This window comes from Pogona vitticeps, chromosome 5 (assembly GCF_051106095.1).
Source record: "Pogona vitticeps strain Pit_001003342236 chromosome 5, PviZW2.1, whole genome shotgun sequence".
Lineage (NCBI taxonomy): Eukaryota > Metazoa > Chordata > Lepidosauria > Squamata > Agamidae > Pogona > Pogona vitticeps.
In genome coordinates this window covers 162,639,736-162,660,325 of record NC_135787.1, presented here as the reverse complement: position 1 = coordinate 162,660,325, position 20,590 = coordinate 162,639,736, and the positions used below count along the sequence as shown (strand labels likewise).

At 42.5% G+C, this 20,590-nt stretch overlaps 1 protein-coding gene across 2 annotated transcripts in view; it reads left to right on the top strand.

Moving 5' to 3' along the window:
• ZC3H7B (zinc finger CCCH-type containing 7B) overlaps positions 1-20,590 on the top strand; it is a 69,182-nt gene that overhangs the window by 12,717 nt on the left and 35,875 nt on the right. Inside the window, exons 6-15 of one of the 2 annotated variants that reach the window (XM_020787862.3) lie at positions 2,162-2,242; positions 5,748-5,804; positions 9,611-9,653; positions 10,899-11,161; positions 12,180-12,528; positions 14,926-14,984; positions 16,069-16,231; positions 16,309-16,470; positions 18,883-19,088; positions 19,738-19,838. In XM_020787862.3, coding sequence (XP_020643521.2) covers positions 2,162-2,242; positions 5,748-5,804; positions 9,611-9,653; positions 10,899-11,161; positions 12,180-12,528; positions 14,926-14,984; positions 16,069-16,231; positions 16,309-16,470; positions 18,883-19,088; positions 19,738-19,838 — 1,484 coding nt within the window. Of the gene's footprint in view, positions 1-2,161; positions 2,243-5,744; positions 5,805-9,610; positions 9,654-10,898; positions 11,162-12,179; positions 12,529-14,925; positions 14,985-16,068; positions 16,232-16,308; positions 16,471-18,882; positions 19,089-19,737; positions 19,839-20,590 lie in introns of both variants that reach the window. The other variant, XM_020787860.3, reaches the window with a different exon arrangement.

The following is a 20,590-nucleotide window of genomic DNA, read 5'->3' as shown; positions in this document are numbered from 1 at the left end:
ATAAACAATACAGGTGTGGTATAAAGACTGAGTACTTCAGATTACCTGATGGGGAAAACATCAGGGTCATCCCAATAGAGTGGAAGAGCAGTGATCGTCCCAGCATGCCGCCTGTTGTACAGGAAAGTGAGATCAATTCCAGGACCCAAGGAAACAGAGCATTGGGAGGTAGGAAACAAGGGTGGTCCCCAACCCTTTGGGAAGGCAGTAGGGGCTAGCCAACTTAAGGGTGAGCCAAGACTCTATAGGTGAAGACAAGAAAAGGGGAAGCAGGTGCTCTAGTGGATGAACCAGCTGAGGAGAGAACCCAGCCCGGATAGGGCAGAACCTTCAGTCACTAAGGAACCGGTTAGACAGGAGTGAGCCTCCTTAAACCACAGGCCACTCACACTTCCTGGCTACAGTTGACCCCAAGACACATGGTTATCTAGGTCCCCCATCCACCATGGCCAGCACCTCCTTATCTGTGTCTAGTATAACAGCTGCTTAATATTGAGCGTGTCTGCTCCTGCAGTGATCCCAAACCTTGGGTAATCCAGGTGTTCTTGGACTGCAATTCCCAGACGCCTTCACCACCAGCTGTGCTGGACAGGGTTTCTGGGAGCTGCAGTCCAAGAACTCTTGCGTTACCCAAAGTTGGGAACCACTGTACTACTGTACCAACTTCCTCCTTATCAGTGAAGCCCAGGTCCTGTCATGGCCTATGCCTTGCAAACGGCTAGATCTATTTCTGCTTTCTAGCTGTAGAGTCTGGACTCTAAAAGTATCTTGAGGCCCACTCCCTGAGTGGAAGGACCTAGAGGCAAGTACCTTTTGGACAATGCTGTATCGCGAGCAGAGGGAAGCAAACAGGACTAGCTATTTCTCAGAGTCCGCTGCCTTATATTTAGAGGTTTGCTGTGATTCAGTGACCTGACCAGGGAAGCCATGTTGCAGTTTGGGTCCAGGTATACTACTGTGTTTGACTGCCAGTAAATCCTGTATTAGCTCAACTGTATTCTTAACCTGCCTAATGTATAATTAATTAATTATATTTATAGCCCATTTTGCTCCCAGCACAGAGATCTAGAGCAACTGTTTTTAAAAAAGGTAGAGATAGAGATTAATTAATTAATTAATTTTAAATTAACTTGTGGGTAACTTGTTTGTTTTTATATCACCTTTCCCCCAGAATTGGTACTCAAGGTGGCTTAAGGTGGTACTCCAAAACAATTAAAAACAATATAAAACTAAAATATAATAGAATTACAAATGATAAAACTGAATAAAATTCATTATGGTATTAAAATTAAAGCACTTAAAAATATTTGGTAAGACATCCAGTGCAGTTGTATACTGTAAAAACAATGAATTACAATACTGAAAGTCAGTTAAACATCATTATATTAAAACAACCAATTTAGACTGGTTTAAAAGTATAGCAAGAAAAAATAACAAGTACAAATAGTACAGAAAGGACTTGCTTCCCTATGAAAGGGCGAAAAAGGAGAGAAGCCACTTGTTGGCAGTGCTGCTAAAAGTAATGGATTTCTAGTGATAGTTCTCCACCTTTTTCTGTTGCCTGGAGGATTAAGTATTCAGGATTTTAGCCAGGATCTGGTAGAGATAATGAGGACAAGAGGCACCAAGACTGAAAAGAACAGTTGGTACATTTTTTGTGTATATGTGTGAGCTGATCCTGAACTGTTCAACAAGCCATGCATAACTCAAGCAGTGGCTTTATGTAGTATGAATGTGACTAGTGTTTTGCTTCCCTGGAAGGTGAAGATATTTGAGCCCTTTGCATGTGTTCATGTACTTGAGTGAAGAGGATGGGGGTGCGAATGTAAGCCCTGTTCTTGAACATCATGGGAGGTTTCTAACTGCGTTTGGTTGAGTGCACTTGGAGTGCTTTTCAGATCTTTGCACTAAGTGCATGGAAGTCTAAATAATTTCTGGCTGGTGGGAATGTTCAAGGTATGAGGATGACATAAATACAGCCCTCCATATATTTGGGCAAAAGCCTTTTTTGTTCTTGTTCTTTGTTTTCACTGCCAAAAAAAAAAAAAGAGAGAGAGAGAAAAACATACTGCTTTTCATCTAACTAAAACTACTGTTATATGTGAGGAATGTAGTTTAATTTTGCACATACAAAATATCTGTTGTTGTTTTTCTGCTGAAGGATGAAAGTGTGGCACAACTTGGACAGGAGCTTGCACAGAAGCTGGGCTTAAGGGTTCGGAAAGCATATAAGAGGCCTCAGGTATGATATTTATGTCCTGTTCTTCTTCCGGTTAACATATATAGGATTATATTACGTTTGTCTCTTAGTATGATGGGGGACATGGTGGCGCTGCGGGTTAAGCCGCAGAAGCCTCTGTGCTGCAGGGTCAGAAGACCAGCAGTTGTAAGATCAAATCCATCTGACAGAGTGAGCTCCCGTCGCTTTGTCCCAACTCCTGCCAACCTAGCACTTTGAAAGCATGTAAAATAGCTACCACCATGGTGGGAAGGTAACAGCATTCTGTGTTTAGTCGCGCTGGCCATGTGACCATGGAAACTGTCTACGGACAAACGCTGATTCTATGGCTTGGCAGCGGGGATGAACACTGCGCCCTAGAGTCGGACACGACTGGACTAAATGTCAAGGGGAACCTTTACCTCTCAGTATAAACTGAGATTGAGACTAAATGACGTGCCTAGGACCACCTAAAGAGTGTCATGGCAGAACAGGGATTTGAGCTTGTGGGTTGCAACATCCAAACCGGTGTTGTACTTCAGACCTACACAGTGTTCGATCCAACAAATTGGAGGCAGCTCACCTGTACTATGCAGTGATTTTTGAAGTGTTTAATATACAGCCCAGTTAATGCAGTGCTAGATAAGGGGCAAAAATGGAAAATGTTTGAATTCCTAGTGGACTGTCTTGAGATGGCTCATGGTCTGTGTTGGCCATGGTGAGGTTGAGCAAATACCGAGGCATTGTATCACACTGATTCTCAGTGAAGTGACAATTAGTATTTCAGGTTAGTCGCATTGTATTGTCTTCAGAAGAAAGATGAGGTATAAATCTGTGTGTGTGTGTGTATAAATAAAAGATCACCTTTTCTTTTACACTCCTTCCCATTATCTTTGAATCATTTGGAGTGGCCCTTGATAATTATGGGGGCTTTTGATAATCAGGGGAGGTCCTCCTCTCATCAATATGATGGCCCCTCAAATGAGGGCATTTGATTGAGTTGCCCTGCCAAATAGGTCTCCTGACTGAGCCATTCACTGGCAGTTTTGAGGTTTGGGTGCATGCTGAAAATGCTTAGCTTAGGCTTGTCTAGAGTAGTTTTGTAACTCATGTAAACAGCTGCTCAGTCTTACAGATTTATAGTAGTAATTAGACATGAGATATTCATATTTGCATCAACTGGGAGTCGAATATGAATATCAGCACCACAGGTGCCTGGGAAAACTGGACCCCGCCTCCAGAATGGCAGGTCCATGTACCACGTGTCACGTGGTGAGCATGACCAGCATTGTTCTTGTTGCGCCAATCCAGGAAGCATCCCAGCCAGCGCTTCCCCACCTCCCCGTGTAGCTGACCATTCAACAACTGAGCAAGGAGACTCATTGTCCCACCTCCTCATCAGAGTGGTTGGCTATGTGGGCAGGCGGGGAAGTGAAGGCTGGATTGACACGACGAGAATGATTCCAGCTATGAGTGCCGTGTGGTGAGCGGACCTGTTGGTTCGGGAAAGGAGGCACTGGTTTTCCCAGGCATCTGTGGTGCCAGTATTTGTATTTGTGTCCCCAGAAATACAAATACAAATATCCCATGTCTAGTATTCATATACACACATCACCCTTGTAAATACCATCCATATGTACACTACTTTGGTAAATCTTTTGTTAATTTGTACATATATTTTCTTAAATAAATTAAAATATGTAATTATAGAGTGTTTATAAAAACATTTCAAGCTGGCTGGATATCTCAGTGGGTTGAAGTACCTGTCTATGAAACCAGAGGTTGGGATTTTGATTCCCCAGTATACCTCTCAGAAGAAGAGGTGGCCTTCATGACCATGGGCAAACTGCGCAGTCCAGGAACACCACTGGAAAAACAGATTGATAAGCCACTTCTGAATGGTTTAGAGCTTCAGAACTCTGGGAGGGGTAACCATACATTGAAATTGATTTCATAGAACATTATTGTTATTACAAAAGGCAATTGCCAGAAAGTTGGACTTGTGAATATAAAATTATCTGCCATTTGTAAACCGCCCGGAGAGTGCTTGTAGCGCTATGGGGCGGTATATAAATACAAAAAAATAAAATAAAATAAAATAAAATAAAATAAAAAATTTGAGGACACTTGTCATCATTTCTAAATAGTTTTAAGATTTGAGAGGTACACTAGGCTTCTTAGAAAGAAAGAGAAGGAGGGGTGAAGGGTGTGGGTGCATAGCATGGCCTTGGATTCCAAGAAAGATTGGAAAAAAGAGAATTTACAGTAGCTGCTAAGAAGACAGGATTTAAAGAAGAAGAGAGGACGTTATAAGCCCTTGTTCTCCTACTTTGAATTCTGGAGTTGTGGGAGAAGATTTCAGGGGTGTAACAATTAACATTTAGCATGGGAAATTTGAAGGAGGATGAGAAAGAACTTGGATGGATGAGGGCTCATTGTACAAAAGGGTAGCTTTAGGAAGACTCTAATTGTGTCCTCAAAGGAGAATACAGTTTAGCAAAAGTGGACTACAGGTGTACCTCCGTTCACGAAATTAACGTGTCCTCTGGAACGTTATGTAATGCTGAAATTTTGCAAACCAATACATGGATTACATTAGGAATGGGGGCAGCGCTAGAAACCTTCAGGTGCAATGCGTCCTGGGGAAACCCTTTCATACAGCGGGGGGAGGGGGGGAAGTAAACCGGCGCATCATTTTCTAAGGATTTAGGTTCGTAAACCGAAAATTATGTAAATTGAGGCTTTCGTAAAGCGACGTACTGCTGTGTTTGCTTCTTGAAGTAGGATTTACCGTCCTCTTTTCATTTGCTTTTCAGAACTTTCAGTGGTCAATTCAGTAGTTAGTACAGTGAGAACTAATTATGTTACAAGTGAAGGAAGGTGAAATGTCCCAGGAGATTCCGTAGTAGCTGAATGGTAGGCAGATGAGGGCCATTTCCTTGTCTATTTCAAAAGAGATTTCACATGAGAAATACATAATGTGTTTTACCCTGTGCTGCTACAGCCATACTAGTTTATGTTCCCAAGTAAATTGGACCATTTAGAGCTCAGTGGTTTATGTATATGGTTGGGAGTTCAGTTCACTCCTCTGACCTACTTGACAGGGGCTGGAATGATGATCCATTGGGTACCTTCCAGCTCTATAGTTTTAAGATGATGCTGATGAATCAAGACATAAGAGCAAGTACACAGTGGTAGTGCTTCTTTGGCAAGTATTATTCCCTGCAGCTGAAATCCCTATATAGCAATCAATTCTCCATCTGGAATATCAGGCAACTTAATAACTACAGTATATTGCTTCAATTAACAATTTCATAAGCATACTGTGTGCTGATGTGTAGCACTGGGAAACTGAGGTTAGGCATTGTTTCTAGTTACACAATGCAGTATACAGATATAGCATTAGAGAAGGCCATCTTGTAGGTTTATCTGCTTTTCCTTACATGGGAATAGTGCTGTATTAGGATCATGTCATTGGTCATTCTTCTATCAAGTGTCTGTTACTTTCTCTCTCATTTTTTTACAGCAGGAGTTGGAAACATTTTCTCTACTCAGTAATGGCGTATCATCCACCTTACCAAATCAGGTAGGCCCTTATTATTCAAACTATCAGAGACCTAACAACAAAGTGGTGTAGTGGAGAATGGAATGTAGAGCAATGTGTACCCCACCAGCCCCCTTTTCTGTGGCAGTAGTGGGGGTGGGGTCTCCTGACAATAACTCGGTGGGCTCCAGCTCAACTTCCTGGCTTAGAACGACTTTTATTAACAGAATAGAGTTATTCCCCCCCATCTCTCACCCTGCCCTCAGTCTCATAGGGCTGAGTTCGTCTCTAGTGCCTTAGATACTGCTTGCCAACTTGGAGCCCCCTAGAGTTCAGTTCCTTTGAAGCCGAGAGGAGAGAGAAGCTTTGCTCCCGGACGTGTACCTTTTACGGAGGTTTGTAGAGAGGGGCGAAAGAAGCCAGGCTCTGGGACTTGTCTGTTCCCTTTTCCTTCCCTTGGCGTGTTGTGCCATTGCTCGCTTGTCCAGGACCATGGCAGTGTCTGGGTAGAGGCTGCTGTGTTCAAGCACATGGCTGGAGTCTCTGGTGCCTAACAAGCTAGTTTAGAGTAGGCAGCTTTACTCATTCTCTTCCCTGGTCTCTGTATCTTCCTTGGCATCTTCCCAGGTGTTTTCTACTTCAGAAATAAGCTGCAACACCGTGCCTTCTGCCCTTTTGTTCTTTTTGACCCTGCCTCCTCCAGCTGTTTCCTTGTCAGGCAGTCACGTCTCCTTGAGCTGTGTAGATTCCTGCTTGCCAGCTTAATACTGAGAAAACCTGCTTTTATCCTGGTTGTCTAATACTTGTGTGCTGGGACCAGACTAGCAGTGCATTCCTGCACCCCATCACAAGCAAAAATAGAAGCAAAAAGATAGTGGCACTGAAAAAATTAACAGATTTGTTTCAAGTGAGCTATAATTTAGGAGGTATACACTGAAATGAACCTGTTACTGCTTAGGTTCCCACTACATTTTTTGTTTTTCTTTGTGCTGCACATGAAACAGACTGGCATGGCTACCGTGCTGAAACCTGAGAGAACAGAATGGTTTCCTGAAACAAGACACAGCTAGAACCTGAATACAGTGGTGCCCATTACGACGTTAATTCGTTCCAGCGAAATCGCTGTAGAACGAAAACGTAATGCGAAAATAGAAAGCCCATTGAAACGCATTGAAACCCCTCCAATGCATTCCAGTGGGCTGGAAACTCAATGTCCAGCGAAGATCCTCCATAGGGCGGCCATTTTCGGTGGCTGTCTTGCGAGGAATCCGTTCCAGAAAACAGCAGGGAGCCATTTTATTTACCTGGTGGCCATTTTGAAACGGCCGATCAGCTGGAGGAAAATCGTCGTTTTGTGAAGAATCGGTTCCCGAAGCAGGGAACCGATCATCGCAAAGCCAAAAAAACCCATTCAGACAATCGTTTTGCGATTGCAAAAAGATCGTCATAATGCGGTTTCGTCGTAATGCGGGGCAATCGTAAAGTGAGGCACGACTGTACTAGCATTTTCCACCTTGAGTTGGCCGTCGATATTTTATGGCCATTGGACACAATGCATTTTCATTGAGTTGTTTTGTGGGGAGGGGCATTGCCTGTTTGGCTTCTTCCCCAAATATTTTTTTTTGTTTCACAATCATTGCAGGCTCTTCCATACTTAAGCCTTCTTCTTGAAACCAAAAAGCCAGCTCAAAAAGGGCAGTTATGTAAGACATGAGTAATGAAATATCATGCTTTTAAAGATTAGCTCTGGTTTCATGATGTTAGTAAGGGAATTCTTAGTCTGCATAGTGTACCTACTGATTTGCATGGCTAACCTCATGATGGGCTTTCATTTCCTGTGAACCAAAACCATCTTCAAAATGGAGGGCCTCCATGATTTGGTTAAAATTCATATGACCAAACTATAGCAAATTAATTGGAGTGGGTTAATTACTACTGCTTGGTTCCATCATTTTCTGTGGGACCTAAGTTAAGAATGTTTCACTAAACTTCAGGGCATGGTTATGAAGGCATGTGGCAGAGCAGTCTTACTAAATTAATCTTAGTTTGGACCAGGTGAGAAATCTCTTGGGAACCCAGTCTACTGAACTGGAAGAAAATTATTAAGTAAGAAAAAAATAGATTGGGCACTAAAAGAAAGTTGACCTTTTTCTGTTCCTGCATTAACAGTTGTTCATATTTGTTCTCATGCCAAGAAAATTGGAAGTAGTATTGAAATTAGACTTGGAATTTGTACCTAGCATGTATTATATATGTGTTACCCAGAAGTATGGCTCTTTTCGATTATTTCCTCTCCAACCATTTTCCTCATACTGACTCCCTTTTGGGAAATACAGTGGACCCTTGACTTACAGACGGCTTGACTTACAGACTTTTTGAGTTACAGACTCCTCTGGCCGCAAAATTTAGGTTTGACTTGCAGCCTGAGAATTGACTTACAGACCAGAAAAAAACCAAAATGGAACAAAATGGCCTGTTACGGGATTAATTGGTTTTCAATGCACTGTAGGTCAATGAAGACTTGACCTACAGACTTTTTGACTTGAGAACCGCCTTCCAATACGTATTAAGTTCTCAAGTCAAGACCCCACTGTAATACTGTAGAAGCCCATAATTTTTTCTGATGAAATTTTACTCTTGTAAACTTCTCTCCCTCACCTGTTCAGTTCTCAACCAGTTGTGTACATTTTTTTCTATTAAACAGTAGCACTGAACCTTAACTAGAATTATTTGATCACTGTATAAGCGAGATTTTTCTATTTCCTCTGCTTATATTTTGGGGCATTTTGCTTTATCTAAAAATGAGATAAAATTGTCTTTTACTCTCTTGTACTTTAATTTTATCCATTTTAATTATGTAAATTATTTAAGCATTTGTTTTTGTTGCTTTTAATTCTGGATGTAATTCATAAAATTATTTTTCTTGGCCCGTAAAAGGTCACTTATCAAATTATATGTTCCGCTATAGGAGCATTTCTAAATTCGTTAGTAGATTCTAAGGGGAAAGAAATTTCAGCATGTGCATAGAATTGCAGTAGCGCAGGATATGGCATCTGCCAAAATTCTCTTCTAATGAAGACATAGGAGACGTGTTCCATATAAAACCTGGCACCCCCACTCATTAATGCTGACTATGAGCAATAATTTGAGAATAATTAAGGTGGAAAGCAAAGGAAGGGATAAGTGCATTTAAAAGGATATAGTTGGCTGAAACCTGTTGGAATGAACGGTTAGTATCTTTGGATGGGTGTACAGACTCTGTCCGTGTGAGTGGTGGCGCTGCGGCTTAAACCGCAGAAGCCTCTGTGCTGCATGGTCGTAAGATCAAATCCACGTGACAAATTGAGCCCCCCGTTGCTTGTTCCAGCTCCCGCCAACCTAGCAGTTCAAAAGCATGCAAAATGCATAATGCGAGTAGATAAATAGGTACCACTTTGGTGGGAAGGTAACGACATTCCTTGTCTAGTCACGCTGGCCATAGGCCCACGGAAGATTATCTTCAGACAAACGCTAGCTCCATGGGTTGGAAACTGAGATGAGCACCGCCCCCTAGAATCGGACACGACTGGACTAAATGTCAAAGGAACCTTACAGACTCTATCCAAAGAAGTTTGGGAGCAACTTGTTCTTCTTTCAGAAGAAGCTGGTTATGCTTAGTGCTGATTGGCTAGCCCTCAAGACAGTCTTACGGGCATGCAGTATTTGATGGCTTCTATATTTAGGCATATCTTTATGTTTTGTATGTATGCAGTTCAGCTGTTTTTGGAAAACTAGAGAAGAGACACTAATGTTAGAAAGCACCATCCCTCTTCAAAAGTGAATTGATTGTAATCTTTCTCCCTCCATAGACTGTTTCCAATGGTCTGGGCCCTGTAGATGACATTGAAACAGGTGGGATTTTTATATTCCTTTAATATACGTTTCTGTTCATTTGAATGATCCAATAGCTGATTTGAGATGAAGGAGATTCAAGAGAATATCTGCAGAACATCAAGCTGCCTACTTAGGGTTATCTTGCAGTCATGCAACAGGAAATGTCCTTGGGGAAAGGCAAGTTCTTTCCATTTAGAAGCAAGTACAGTTCCTGCAGTTGTTACCATCAGTTCCTTGGATGTCAGTGAAATCAGTAGAGCCTGAAGCTGCTAGTGTACGTATGTTAATGGTGTCAGTCTAATCCGCTGCAGGAGACAACTGATTTCCACAGTATGCACTGCTCTAAAATTTGGAACGTGTGGATGTGTTCTGAGGAGAACCCATAGCTCAGTAGTAGAGCTCATGCTTTGCCCCCAGAAGATCCCAGGCTCAAACCCATCTGTCATGTTCCTGCCTGTCCCTTGTTTGTTTCACCAAGCAAAGGCACAAGCTACATGTCGTTCAGCTGCCACCAGTTGATTGCATCAACTTTATTCACTATTGAAGACAGTCTGGGCAACGTATCATTCAAGAACCAAGTACAAATTGTTTATTGTTACAGGTCATAACAGTACAGTCAATGTCATTAACTCTCAACTAAACAACCTTCTCTCTTCACTCTCAACTGCCTACTCTAACTCACTCTCTCCCACCTTTTCTTTACCCCACTTAACTCTGCCCCTCACCAACTCCTATTGGTGCATGCAAATCTCAACATAAATATTAATGAGCAGGATGAATGCTACACAATCATCTTTAGGTAAGGCTAAGAAGGAATCCTCCTTGAAAACCTGGTGAGCTGCTGCCAGTCAGGGTTGAGAACACTAGAACAGATGGAAGAGTGGTCCAAAGGCAGCTTCCTTTGTTAGAAGTGTAATTTTGCTAAGTAGTTGGCCTGACAGTGAATAATTTAGTGAGAGGTAGGTAACTATCTTTAGAAGGCAAGAGAGACTAGGTAGATTAGTGGTAGAGCATATATGCAGGGGTTCAGAAAGCCCCAGAGATTTATTTTGCAATTGTTTAAAAAGACCTTTGCCTAAGACCCCCAGTAGCCTCTGCTAGTCAGAATAGGCAATATGTAGTTAGATGGACAAATACTTGGTGTTGGTATGAAGTTGCATCCTCTGCATTGGTGGCCAAGGTCTGTTGAACTTTGTTTTGTCAGTTGAGTGGAGTTGAGTGAATGCTACTGCCACACGTGTCATTTAATAACTTGCCTTGCAGACAACTCTCCGGGGCTCCCAGGCATCACTGCTCCCAATGCAACCTCTGTTCCTGCGAGTGAGGGCCCTGCCTTTCCATCATCAGATGCGGATACAAAAGGCACAGCAACTGCACTGCCTACTGGCTCCCTGGTTCCTTCTACAGATGCAACACCTGGGTCAGGATCTGAGAATGTGGATGACTTTACTGAAGGAGGAGTTCTTGGTGATGAACTGGACTCTATTCTGGATTCTATTGCAGATGGGACACAGCAGTACTCTCTAGTAAGCCTTGATTTCCTGGCAGTGGAGCTGCCCAGCTTTTTCTTTTCGGTTACTCATTTATGGACTTCCCTGACTTCTGTTCCTAAGCACCAGGGACTTCTGAGTGTTTCCTCCTCTTGGTACCCTAAGTGTCTGAAGGGGTCTGTGTTAACACACAAATGGAATATATGACATATTTCAATTTGTGGCCCCATCAGTTCAAGCATCTGTGTGATCTTGGGCGAGCCTCTGCCAGTCAGAGTGGGAAGCATTTGGCTAGATGTGACTATCTTGCACTGATGCTTCCTATTTACTCTGGCCTGCAGTTCCTATAACCAGCATGGCTAATGGTCTTGGATGGCGGGATGTGATTTTAACCATCTGAAAGGCACTGGCTTGGAGAAAGGCTTCATGAGTCAGTATTGCAAAGATTTATATTTTCCTCTGGCATCTTCCTTGCCTTTGAGTGCTGGCTCATCAGAGGCTGGTTAAGCTGCCCTGACTCTGATTTGCTAACCGTTCCTATAAAAGCCATAGGTTGGGAAGGAACTTTCTGGGCTGCAGCAACTACAGCCCCCACCCAGCATGGCTGCACTTTTGTCCAGAAACAGGTACTTTTCCTGTCTTTGAAAAGCAAGATAGCCAGTCCATAGCTCATTTGTAATTTTTTTTCAGCTGCTCCTGCTCTCATTCCATTTTGAGACTCTGCACAACTTTTTCTGTAATGGTCTGTTTTCCTGCTGCCTGCCTATTATTCCCTTTACAATTTTGCAGTTTTTACCTGGCTTGCCTCTGGCTACTTGGTTAGCCTTATCTGTGGTTAATGCTGATGCCAGTGTTATTTGCTGACAAAAAAAGGGGGGGGGCATCTGAGAGTGTCTGAGATGCAGGTTGCAATTGTCAAAACTACAGGAAGTAATTGCACTGCTTTTAGGCCCAGACTGTCATGGTTGGTGCCATGAGCTGTGTTATCTGTGTGCATGTATTGTTTTAAATCTGTTTCCTCTAACCTCGGTACATTTGATCTTTTCCTCTGAAGTCTCTGGTCCAAGGGGCCATCCCTGCCAGTCTGCCCAGTGAGATGCCCAGGCTGATTCCTGTGTTCCCAGGAGGTACTCCGCTGCTCCCTCCTGTGGTGACCACCAACATCCCCGTCTCCACTCCACTTCCTCCTGCTTCTTTCGGCCTTGTGATGGATGCCACAAAGCAACTCTCTTCCTCCTCTGTTCTGGATGCCTTTGAATCGCCAGTGGGGGGTAGTGGCAACTCTCCTTTGGACTCATTGGATTCGCTAGATCTGCTCCCGTATACAGAGTCTCGGCTTGATGTGCTGGATGCTTTTGGGACTAGTAGGGGATCGTTGGATGCGCTGGATACCTTCACTGTTGGTAGGCAGGGGGGTCTGTTAGAGTCACCTTGTTCCGTGAAAAAGTGTAATGCTCCCACAGAATTCTACCTTGGCCAAAATCCTCTTGTGTAGTTCTTATTTCAGTGTAATGCTAACAGTTTAACTTGGGGAGGTGAATTGCAAGTTAACAGTTCACCATAAGTATTGTCAGGCTTGCTCCAAGTCACATGACTCCATATGCAACAGATAATATCTACAGTAATTTCTTAATGTATGGCCATTTGCCTTCAGAAGTTATTCCAGTAGCTTTACATGGGCATAGCTGAGCGAGACGACTTGGGCCATTGTGTTCCTGGATGCGTTTGTGATCTACCCGTGGCTCATATTACATGTTCGTCTGCTGTCATCTGACTTTCCCTCCCCCTTTAGGTAACACGCTGCGCAAGTTGACTCTTGCAGATTGTGCAGGTTGCAGCAGGTTACAGTTGTATAGCGCCCGTCATCTGGTTGGCAGTTAATAGCAGCAGCATTTGTAGACTGATGTATTTTAACAAGGGTGGGAAATCTATTTTGGGTCGTTAAGTGATCCTTCCTGTGTCTTTATTAACCCTCCATTGATACACACACCTCCTCACTTTCTAAAATATAACGTCTGTAGTCAGACTGCCTCACATTAGGCAATTTCCCCCTGAAGTGTCGTGTGTATCTCCTCCAACTGGTGCTTTGTCGAGGGGAATGGCTTTCCCATGGTAAGCCAGCCCTGCAGTGTAGGTGCCAAAGGCAAGAATATTTCCTTCTGTGCACCTCCTCCTTTGGGGAGGATGTGGGGCAGACAAAGCACTTCTTGCTTTTTCATTTGTTAAAGTGAGCAGCATATGAAAAAATATGCCCCCCTTTCCAGCCACTGATTAGAGATGAAAGGAAGGATATTTATTTATTTATTTATTTATTTATTTATTTATTTATTTATTTATTTATTTATTTATTTACTTATTTATTTATTTATTTATTTATTTATTTATTTGATTTTTACCCCGCCCCTCTAGACCATGTCTACTTGGGGCGGCTTACAAAATAAAACAGAGCAGTATAAAAATATAAAATCATAAAATTACAATTGCAATTTCAATTTAAAACAATTAATTTAAAGAGAGGATTACCAAGATGGAATAGCAAAGACAAGAAAAAAGGAGAAAGACTTAATTGACTGGAGGGAAGGTCTGCTTGAATAACCAAATTTTTAACTGGCTTTTAAAAACACCCAGCGAGGGTGCCAGCCGAATTTCTGTTGGGAGGGCGTTCCACAGCCAAGGGGCCACCACCGAGAAGGCCCGGTTTCTTGTTTTTTCCTTCCGGGCCTCTCTCGGCTTCAGACCCCTCAGCCGCCCCTGCTGGCTATGTTGGGTGATTCAGGTAGATCTGGGTGGGAGAAGACGATCTGCTGGGAAGGATTCCTCTTCCCATCAGTCTCTGGGTTTAGGGCTTGAGGATGGGGTTAGGGTGGGAGCCTCCATGGCTAGATGAGGAACACTGGTGGGCTGGAGGGTCCCTACCGGTGCATGAGATACTTATAAAAAAGCATTGAAAAATTATGTGTGACTAGCAGCATGAATGAATAACAAAATTCTGCTGAGAAAATTAACATTTAAGGGAATGAAGAAGTGAAGGGATGTTTCACGAAGAAAATTTAAGAAGCTTGGCATGAAATCTTTTTAAAAAGGACCAAGCTAGAAATCCATTTTTATTTTTAGTGAATGTCTGCCTCTTATTTAGTGCAAAACGGGAGAGGCAGCCTTCTCACAGTACTGTATTCTGTCATGAAGGTCCCATTGCACCTAATGGGAACTATGCTAATCTTAAGCTTAGAATTTCTCAGTTGTTGAAATTTTGTGTTTTACGTGTTAAAGCAGTTCAGAACCTGGCTTCTGCTGCCTTTTCAGAACAGAGAAAGTACATATGCATTATTATTATTATTATTATTATTATTATTATTATTATTATTATTATTATTATTATTATTATTATTATTATTATTATTATTATTATTAGTAGTAGTAGTAGTAGTAGTAGTAGTAGTAGTAGTAGTAGTAGTAGTAATTGTTGTTGTTGTTGTTGTTGTTGTTGTTGTTGTTGTTTTATTAATATGCCGCATTTCTCCCAACAAAGGACCCAAAACGGCTCACAACATTAAAATTCACATAGTTTAAAAACACAATAAGTGAAATATTAAAAGATAAATTAAACAATAAATGATTTAAAGTACAATTAAAAAATTAAAACATAAAAACAAAAGAGTTTAAAGTTCCTGCTGAAATAGGGTTCAGGGCTTCTGTTATGATTGTTAAAAGCCTTCCTGAAGAGATGGGTCTTTTGCTTTTTTATAGCACTCCTATAGCTGGCAGCAGTATTTTACATTGACTCATTGTCTTCTTTTTAGAGGAAGCGAGCATCCAGGAACCACAGCAGCCTGCTAGTATCCAGAAGCCACCACCTGTGGTAAGCTGTTGGCTTTGCCTATATTAGGATAAAAAGATAGGTCTTCCGCAGCACTTTCAGTGCCCTTAACAGTCAGTACAGTGCCCAGTCATAAATGCCCAAGTGTAACTGAACCTATTTCATGATATCACTGCTTGAAAAGTTATTTTCTTTGGATTTTAACTTTGAGAATTACCAAACAAGTGTCTGAAAATAGCTTGGTATTTCTCCTTGCAGCTCCACAACTCAGTGTAGTCTTGAGTAGAGGACTCACTGAGAGGTGCTTTAATGTGTCTGCCTTGGCTTATTCTTTTGACCTGGTGTTTCCACAACCACCTTTCTTCGTAGTGATGGACCACTTTAATAATTTCATGCAGTCAAGTCAATTCTGACTTATGACAACTCTTTCCAGGATTTTCTAGGTAGAGAATACACACAAGTGGCTTACGATTCCCTTCTTCTGGGGGCATCCTGGGACGGACTCTGCACCTTACCCAAGGCTCTGTAAGCTGGCTTCTCTCTCAGGAGGCACAATGGGGAATGGAACTCCCAACCTCTGGCTCCACAGCCAGGTACCTCAACTACTGAGCTGTCCAGCCAGCTGACAGACCTATTAATTAGCTTAAGGTCATCATAGGAAAGAAAAGATAATCCTGTGCTGTTGGTAGAGATGTAAATTGAGTTAATTTAATGGCTAAACTAGCTGAGAGTTCTTTTAGGCAGGAGATTCGCAACTTGCAGCTCAATCTAGTCTTATGTGGCCCTCAAGCTAATTTTAAAATCTATTTGTAAGAGATCTGTTCAGGCCTCCACAAGACCAATCTATCAGATCCTAATCAGATCTTCCTATTAGCGCTGGCTCCATCCATAGTTGCCTCAAGCCCTAAATGCTACCAGCTTATGGCATCTGACAGTTTACCTCTTAGAGAACGTGGTCTTTGACATTGGAAGGTTGTCCCCACCACCACCACTAAATTTTAGGCACTAAGACTGACACAACTGCCTTCTCCCATTTTATTCATTTGGGAACTGAACATTCTTGGGGGCAGGGGGCATGCGGCTGTTGTTGAACATTAAAGGATGTTATTATTTTTTCTCTTTTTAGGCGAACCATAGCGGGCCAAGTTACACAGGAGTCCCCAAAGTAGTAGAATTGCTCATGTCTCAACCGCAGTCATCGATGCCCATTACGACCCTGCTTGTGAAGAATCCATTGGCGTCCACTCACATCTTCAAACAAGCCTGTCACCTCTGCTATCCCAAAACAGGTTATCTGCTCATAGTGATGCAGTCCAAAACCTTTTGGCAAAGTGGGCTCTTTTTAATCTTTTCCTTCCCTTTGTAGGTCCCAAGGCTGGTGATTATACTTATCGAGAAGGCCTGGAACACAAGTGCAAGCGGGACATACTCCTGGGCAGGCGCCGCAACTCAGAAGATAAAACCTGGAAGAGGATCCGGCCACGGCCAACCAAGACCAATTTTGTGGGATCTTATTATCTGTGTAAAGGTGAGTTGAAAGAGGACAAAGATGGAATGGAGTGGGTACTGTTTGAGGGAGCAAGATTTAGCACGAGGTGGGATGTGTTATCTAGCACCAACCCATGGTTTTGAAACAACCCTCTTCTTTATTACAATGATCCAGTAGAATGTGTCAGTTGATTTGATCTGTTACTGCCAGTTCCTCCTTCACCATACCCCATGAACATCTGTTCTAGAAATCTAAAAGTCCCTCTGGAGCCACTTCTTGGTTGGTGCTAAGGGCTGCCCTCTGGAAGGGAAAGAAGAAAATTCCATCACTTTGGTAGCAGCAGCACAACACTGGTTTGATTTCCCTTCCCCCCCGGTTAATATTTGTAAGGATTTATGTACCATCCTTCAATCAAATTCCTGAGGTGAATTAATTAAATTCCAAAATAAATAAAAATGTATGGAAATACACTAAAAGCAGTAAAATTGATAAGATAAACATAAACATGGCTGGTCAGGATAAACTGGATGAGTTCTGCTAAAATTCTTGGAAAAACAAAGTATTTATTTGGTTTTGTATTTGCATCAGAGTAGGCAGCGGGTGAACCTGGAAGAGAGTCCTGTTTATTTGGGTGTTGCCACTGAAGAGGCCTGGTAACATACCTTCATAGTTTGAAGTGTTATGGGAGTCATGAGAAGGTCTTATGACTTAGAGTGTTGTGTCCAGACAGGGGTATGTTGGGAGTGGCATTTTAAAAAGATTTGCAGTGTCAGGATAAAAGACAGAGAGTGCTGTAAGACTGCTTATAGGCATTCTGTTATTTTGTTAAGCCACTTGCTTTTAACCAGTGTTCTAAGTAAGCATGGTTTTTTCAAAAATCATGAGGAATATTTCAATTAGAAATGAACTGAGGGTGTCTTTCAAGATTTCCCCCAAAACAGTGTTTGTCAGTTATGACCTTTCCATGCAGTATGTAGCTAGAGGAAAGAGTGTTGGGTGGGAGGGAGTAAAAAGATGAAGAAGAAAGGGAGGGTAGCAGGAATGTCATATTTCCTTGAATGGTAGCACAGGTGTTTGTCAGCCAGCTCTGTGGATAATGCTTGGCTTCAGCAGTCCTTGGGTCTGAGGCATTATGGGAGGCCTGGCTAAGGTGATTTTTTGGGGTCCAGGGGAGACTCTCATGCAATGCTTTGTCACCAAGGACCCCTGAAGCCATGCCTTGTCTACATGGCTTGTGGAGAAGCAGGTAAGTGGCAGTTCTGAAGAAGACCAAGCATGCATGTGACAGGTTGTTGTGCATGCAGAGGGGACAAATAGGATACTAGCCAGTAAATACAGTGGTGCCTCGCATTACGACGTTAATTCGTTCCAGCGAAATCGCTGTAGAAGGAAAACGTAATGCGAAATTAAAAAGCCCATAGAAACGCATTAAAACCTGATTAATGCGTTCCTAGGGGCTTGAAACTCACCGTCCAGCGAAGATCCTCCATAGGGCGGCCATTTTCACTGGCTGTGCAGCGAGGAATCCATCCCAGAATAGAGCGGGGAGTCATTTTTTTTAACCCGGCGGCCATTTTGAAACTGCCGATCAGCTGTTTTAAAATCGTCGTTTTGCAAGAATCGGTTTCTGAAGCAGGGAACCGATCATCACAAAGCGAAATTCCCCCATTGAAACCATCGTAAAGCAATCGCTTTTGCGATCGCAAAAAGTTTGTCGTAATGCGGTTTCGTTGTTAAACGGGGTGCCCGTCTTGCGAGGCACCACTGTAGTGATATACATATGTGTCCTTCCATCTCTGGTGGTGGAAATACTCCATGTTCCACTGTGTAAATGCAGTCTCTTCATCTGCTTCTCATGGTAAAGTTTTAATTCTGTAATATTTGAAAGGGACATATCTGTATGGAGTATACTGTGCCACTGTCTTTTGTAACAAGCTTTTCTGCTCCCCCTGCCCTGTTAGGTCCCGCCCATGACATTGTGCTGCCTGAAACTAACAGGAAATAGTCCCGCTACCCACTTATCTTGCATATTACCCAAGCCAGTGAAGTAGTTTTGGCCCTTGAGGTACAAAATCTTGCAAATTCATCTCTCCATATCTGGGAATAAAAATAAATCAAGTAAAACTATTTGGAAAATTTTTCATTGTCATCTCAAACTCATAGGCTTAAGGCAAGCACTTCACTTTGCGTACTGTTAAGAGTTGAGCCTACTTCTCTTGGATCCAGTCTTGCTTTGTCAACAAAGCCTGAATAAAGATGATCAGGGGCATGTTATTAGCAAGAAAGGTTACATCAAGACATGGCATCATAAGCTCTGTTGATTCTTTTTAACTGTTTATGAAGCTTGGGGTTGTGGGGAAAGAAGGAAACAGAATAAGGGTAGCAAGAGAGCTTGGTTCTGATCCCAGCCTCCACGCTTTGTGTGGTGGTGTGATGTTTGTTGCTTTGTAGATATGCTTAACAAGCAGGACTGTAAGTACGGGGATAACTGCACCTTCGCGTACCACCAGGAGGAGATCGACGTGTGGACAGAGGAGCGGAAGGGGACCCTTAATCGTGACCTTCTCTTTGACCCACTGGCTGGGGTCAAACGAGGCAGCCTGACAATTACAAAAATCTTGAAGGAACACCAGGGCATATTCACGTTTCTCTGTGAGGTATGATATAGAAAGTGCGGAAGATGTCCTTCCATTGCATTACTCTTTTTCTGTTCAAACAGCCCACTAGAAACCATTGGGCTGCTTTCTCTAGAATACTGTCCGTTGCCAGCTTTAGGCACTTCTGCTTTTGGAGGATAATGCAAAAAATTAATTTTTCTCTCCCATTTTGGGTTGCATTCTGGAGTCTGCTTGTTTGTTGCAGCCGGTTTCACATACTTCTGTAGCCAGTGATGGCCTTGCCTCTGAAAATGGCCAATAAAGCTGAGGAACACAGAATACAAAACATCACTGTCTTTCATTTGTTCATTGGCATATAATTAGGATAAGCTTCTTGTTCTCTCCTACTGACTGTGCAGAGAATCATTGTATTCTAGTGAATAGAGTGTTTGAAGTCCTTGATCCTGGGAGGACAAGGCTCATTGACTTGATGAGAGACCTTGGGCAAATTGCAGCTTCTTTGGCTTAGTACCTCATCTTTTTAATGACCTCTGTTCACAAGGTGGGCACAAGAAGGATTGAGGTGTATGGAAGGAAAGGTTGTGTTGTATTGTATTGTATTGAAATTGCTTATAGTAATTATTGCTTTTCAGTAATAACTCAAAGAGACCTAAGAATGTGAATTCCATTTCTGTATGTGCATTTGCAGATCTGCTTTGACAGCAAACCCCGGATAATCAGCAAAGGGACCAAGGACTCTCCAGCAGTGTGTTCAAATTTAGCTGCAAAACACAGCTTTTATGATAATAAGTAAGTGGGCATGTTTTAGATCAATAGTATGTTCTAAGAAAGACCCATTCTTTTGGCAGTGCAAGGAGTAATCCACTAGAATTGGTTAATCTTATCACCATCCATATCAGGAGTCAGGAAACATGTGACACTGAAAGTTTTCATTGGATCTGGAGTCCTATTAGAGTCTTGGTTCCTGCTTCCAACCAGGTCAGTGCCTCCTCTCCAGCTCTGTCTGTCTTCCTCTCCATTTTCGCCATCCAATTTCATCCAGTTCTTACTTCCTTTTGCCTTTCCTCTAGTTCTATTTCCTTAACAGTTTTTCTGGTAGTTGTCATCTGTTCTGTAAAAGGAAGGAAGAACCCTCTTTTTCTTGCTCTTATTCTTCCTCCATTACTTTCAGATGGCTTTGACTGGTTGCCAGATCTGGCAGAAGTGATGAGACAATGCCTGCCAAAACTGACAGAGCAAAGGCCTGCATGAAGACTGGAAAACTCATCTCTGCCTTGTCTTTGCTTCACATCAGCTGGGCAAGGAGCTTGAAGCTTCATGGGCCTCTGATAAATGCCAGCATTAGACCTTCTCAGCCCTGGCGTTTTCATGATAGCAGCTCTCAGTCTCTGTCAATGCCCCATTAGTGCCAGGCACTATTCTGAGTGGTTAACAGATAGCGTAATCAAACAATAATGATGCAAAAAACAACAGGTAAAGAATTAGAGGGATAAAAACAGAACCACTGTCATAAGCCTCAAGCAGTGCAGCGTTAACTGTTT